Source organism: Vombatus ursinus, unplaced genomic scaffold (assembly GCF_900497805.2).
Source record: "Vombatus ursinus unplaced genomic scaffold, bare-nosed wombat genome assembly UNPS02005659.1, whole genome shotgun sequence".
In the NCBI taxonomy this organism is placed as follows: Eukaryota; Metazoa; Chordata; class Mammalia; order Diprotodontia; family Vombatidae; genus Vombatus; species Vombatus ursinus.
Window position 1 is genome coordinate 3,024,539 of NW_020945437.1, and position 4,893 is coordinate 3,029,431.

The 4,893-nt window shown below is 40.4% G+C and overlaps 1 protein-coding gene across 1 annotated transcript; it reads right to left on the minus strand.

Annotated features, from left to right (window-relative positions):
• Nucleotides 1-930: 930 nt before the first annotated feature.
• Nucleotides 931-1,545, minus strand: LOC114032671 (polyglutamine-binding protein 1-like). The gene is made up of 2 exons (XM_027848047.1): nt 1,261-1,545; nt 931-1,155 (listed from the first exon to the last, which is right to left on the minus strand). The coding sequence occupies exons 1-2, from the start codon at nt 1,543-1,545 to the stop codon at nt 931-933; spliced, it is 510 nt and encodes a 169-aa protein (XP_027703848.1).
• Nucleotides 1,546-4,893: the final 3,348 nt, after the last annotated feature.

Genomic DNA, 4,893 nt, shown 5'->3' on the forward strand with positions numbered 1-4,893 from the left:
TTGGGACAAACAAAATATTAAATAAGGTTAAAAAAAGGAAAGTGCTTTGTAAACCTTAAAGCACTATATAATTATGATGCACTGACTTAGACCTAAGCAAATAGCAGGTCACTCTTATAGCCCTAAATAAGACCTGTGACACTTCACTGACCTATCAAACCAAGTGATTGGTATGGTTTTGAAGTAAAGAAATAGGATCCATACTCAAACCCACCACAAGCAATTTTGGCTCTGGAGACAATCAGTGCTAAATGCATGTTAAAATGAATTTTGTAATTCATAATGGAAAAAAATGAGACATAATTAAAGCAATTCATTGGTGGGTAAGAGAAACGATTAGTTACTCTAGTGGCTAGAAGGAAAAGAGTTGGAAGGGAATTTACAGGTCATCTAGCCCAGGGCTTCTTAAACTTCTTCTACTTGTGACCCCTTTTTCACATTTCCGCAGTGTTTGTTGACATTGCATGGCCTGAAGGCATGTGCAGTACAAAGTGTGCATGCTTTGTGTTCAGAACCAAGGCTGCAGTGAAATTATGTGATGCAATATGGGCAAGTGCTGCCAGAAACACCTTGGATTCATTATGTGTTTGATTTTTAATTAATTTTTGTTTGTTGTGCATTCAGAAACCTTTTACTGTTGCCAAATTTTTGTGACCCCATATGGGATCACAACCCATAATATAAGAAGCACTAATCTAGTCCAAGCCATGGTAGTATTGGGATTATGACCTACCCTCACTGGGGTTATTGTTGATTATTGATGCAATGTTAATGTGCTACACATCCAACCAGTTGCCAAGTCTAAGGTGGAATTTGAATTCTCTTCTTCTTCTTCTTCTTCTTCTTCTTCTTCTTCTTCTTCTTCTTCAAAGGAAAGCACTTTTTGAACACAAGGGTTGGGAATGTCTGGAGAAGAGGGTGGGCTCAGTCTTAGTCTTGCTGTTTGGCCCCTAGGGCCTCAGCATTGGGTCGAAGCACTGACCCTGGGGAGGGGTATGGCCGTTGCTGAAAAAGGAGCCCAGCTGCTGTTGTATCAGCCCCTGCCTTTGCCTCATTCTTCTTGCGACCTGTAGACCATGTACCTCGAGGGGCATCAGAATAGGCACTAAGGTCCATAGGATCCAATTCTTGATCTTTCTGGCTGGTGTTCTTGCCCTTGCGGTAAGGGGCGAATTCTTCCCTGCCATGGTAATGTCATTCCTTCATGTCCTTCCTTTCTAGCTTTTCATAGCCATGATCCAGCTTATCTTTTGGATCCAAGTTGCTCCTGAGTTTCTTGGTTGCTTTGGTGATGACAGAGCTAGGATCATGGGGATTCAGCCAGGACACAAGGTCTGTCTCCACATTCCAATAGTAAGGAAGAGCACAGACTGGGACAAATGCTTTGTACCAGTTGGGCAGCATGCTCTTAATCCTAGTGCCCTCGTAGTCCACAGGGTCATCATCATAGTCCTCAGCAATGATCTCTTCCTCTGACTTGGGCTCCATGTGTTTGAGGATGCTGTGCTTGGCCAGGTGGGACTTCAAGGCCACAGGGAGCAGCATGGTGAGGCCTTGCAACTGGCATTCCTTCGTTCATTCATTCAGGGCAATCTGGCGAGCTCGGCAGAATTGGGGTGGCACAGAGCGGATTCAGTTCTTCTTGAATTCAAGTCCAATGCACCTAGTTTCCTGTCCTCCTTTACACTCTAAGACTTTCAGTGATGAGGAAATTTATTATTCCAAAAGGCAGTACATTCTTATTTTTGCTATCTCTAATTAGGATATTCAGTCAATCAGCTCTCAGTGCTCCACAACACCTGCTTCATGGCTGCTGGAACAAATTTTCTCATCTGCCCATTCTGCTGGGAGAAGTCTTCACATGTTTGGGGTAGACATCTTTTTAACTCACCAATGACTTTGAGTCCCATTGGTTACCTTCAACTTGGTTTAGCCTATCTGGTCCATACAAATACATTCAGGAGAAAGACCTAAAAGAGCCAGATGGAACTCATGGAACTGGCAACCTTTGCTCAATTTACTTACAGCAAACAAATTGCTGGTCTCTCTAAATATATTAAGAAATTGTTATATGCAGACACATTCTTAGACCTGAGGGAGATAAAAAGATAAATAAAATACTAATCTCTGCCCTCAAGGAACTAATGACCTAGTAGAAGCACTAAGATATATACATAGATCATTTAGTCAATCAATAAACATTTATTAAGTGCCTACTATGTACCAGGCACTGCATTAAGTGCTGGGATACAAATAAGAAAAAGAGGCCATCCCTGCCCTCAAGGAGCTTATAATTTAATGAGGGAAGACCACACATAATAGGATGCTGTAAAAGGGTAAGAGAGAGAAAAGAAGTCCAGTCCATGGCACACAGAAATGAAGTGGTAGGAAATGAAGACTTGCTGGCTGGGGAACGCTCTTTAAATGGAGGCTTTGGGAGGAGTTGTTTGCTCTGCCCTCTAGATAAATATGATATAGAATGGAAAATGAGAAATAAATAAATACACTTACCATATATTGCCACAAAGCCTTAACTCCTTCCCTCAATTCTCAGAAAACAACTTGGTTCATCTATGCTTTTGATCGCATGCCTTCCTACTTCCTCCTGAAATGCTCCATCAATCATCCCCTACCTTCTATCATGCAACTTCAACCTAACCTATCCCTCCTCCTCAGTCTCCAGATATACTGCAAGCTACCATATCCTTAGTATGTACACACACACACACACACACACATGCACACATGCACACACACACAGACAATACCCTCCCATTAACCTTGCTATACCCTCAATCAGTAAGCCAATCTATTATTTTTTTCTTCAATATTAAACTTCAAAAAGAGTAATAAATAGCCAGTGGTGCACTGGTAAGAATTTAACAACTGGTTCTCTGTGGGAAAAAGTACTGCAGAAACATTTTTAAGTTTAATATACATTATTAGTAATTTCTCCATCAGTTTCTCAAGTCTAGACAATCAACAAAACAATAAATCAACCCCAACTTTGTAGCTTTTGCTCTATTTCTGAGATGTAAATTCTCATACTGGACATTTAACAATTAACTCTCACAAGCTGAATCTGGAATACCCTTGTGAAACTATTGTTAGATGGCTGGCCCAAAAGAGATCAGAAAGCTTTTTCACCTCTACCCTCAAGTATTTATTGTCCTCTCAATTTCCTATAGCATCTTGTTCAGGCCTCTCTTTATTTGCATGTTGCTTCTTTTACCATTTGATTGTATGCTCCCTGAGGGCAAGGATTTTGTCTCATTTTGTCTTAATGTAAGAAGATGTATCAATGAGAGAGGTGGAGCTAAAGTGGCAGAGTGAAGGCAGAACTTACCTGAGCTCTCCCTCAAACCCCTTCAGTACCTCTAAGTAATAACTCTAAACAAATTCTAGAGCAGCAGAATCCACAAAAATATGGAGTGAAACAATTTTCCAGACCAAGACAACTTAGAAGGTCAGCAGGAGAGGTCTGTTGTACCAGAGAGAGAGAAGTGCTCAGTCCAGCACAGGCTATGCCAGCACAGACTCAGCAAACCAGGAGCAGACCTTGGGAGCCACTGAATCAGCAGTAGTAGCAGCTGCTTCCAGAATTCTCAGCCCACAGATGGTAAGGGGGTCAAACAACTGACCAGAAGGTGATTACTGGGGTCTCTTTGCTAGCTCTGAGGCAGGACTCTGTTACTTTACCCATACCTGGATCCAGGTCACAGTCCTAGATGGCAGCCCCAGGGTGAGAAGGAACACTAGCATGCCAGAGGTTGCAGCCACAGTGGAGGGAGGACCCTCCTCACAGTTGCAGGGAAGAAGAGGGAGCTTGTGGTCACTCACAGACCAGAGCACAGGCCAGAGGAGTAGCAAACACACCTCTCCTTAGATCACACCACCTTGGAAGAACTGAAAACTTACAGGTCTCTAGAATCATAGAATAGAATAGAATAGAATAGAATAGAATAGAATAGAATAGAATAGAATAGAATAGAATAGAATAGAATAGAATAGAATAGAATAGAATGGAATGGAATGGAATGGAATGGAATGGAATGGAATGGAATGGAATGGAATGGAATGGAATGGAATGGAATGGAATAGAATCTCAGAATCCCTAGAATATCTCTGAAAACAACAGCACAAAAACCTGAAGATTGAGACAGTGCACCCTCCACCTGGAAGTAGAGCCTTACTTTAACAAACAGTTAAAAATCAAGTAATAAGTTAGGAAAATGAGCAAACAATGGGGAAAAAAACTCTGACTGTAAAGTTATTATGGTGACAAGGAAGGTAAAACACACAATCAGAAGACAACAAAATCAAAGCTCCTACATCCAAAGCCTCCAAGAAAAATACGAATTGGTCTCAGGCTATGAAAGAGCTCAAAAAGGATTTTGAAAATCAAGTAAGAGAGATAAAGGAAAAATTGAGAAGAAAAATGAGAGTGATGCAAGAAAATCATGAAAAAATGAATCAACAGCTTGGAAAGGATGCATAAAAAAATACTGAAGAAAATGACACCTTAAAAACAGACTAAGTCAAATTGTAAAAGAGTTCCAAAAAGTCAATGAGGTGAAAAAAATGTCTTAAAAAGCATAATTGGCCATATGGAAAAGGAGGTACAAAAGCTCACTAAAGAAAGGAATTCCTTAAAAGTTAGAATTGAGCAAATGGAAGCTAATGACTTTATGAGAAAGAAAGAAAGAAAGAAAGAAAGAAAGAAAGAAAGAAAGAAAGAAAGAAAGAAAGAAAGAAAGAAAGAAAGAAAGAAAGAAAGAAAGAAAGAAAGAAAGAAAGAAAGGAAGAAAGAAAGAAAGGAAGGAAGGAAGAAAGAAAGAAAGGAAGAAAGGAAGGAAGGAAGGAAGGAAGGAAGGAAGGAAGGAAGGAAGGAAG

Bases quoted from the DNA above. Each gene is read 5' to 3' on its own strand.
- LOC114032671 (XM_027848047.1), bottom strand. From the start codon at position 1,545: ATGCTGCTCCCTGTGGCCTTGAAGTCCCACCTGGCCAAGCACAGCATC. The intron at 1,156-1,260 runs TTGGATCCAAAA...CCTTACCGCAAG, and splicing joins CCAAGAAACTCAGGAGCAAC to GGCAAGAACACCAGCCAGAA.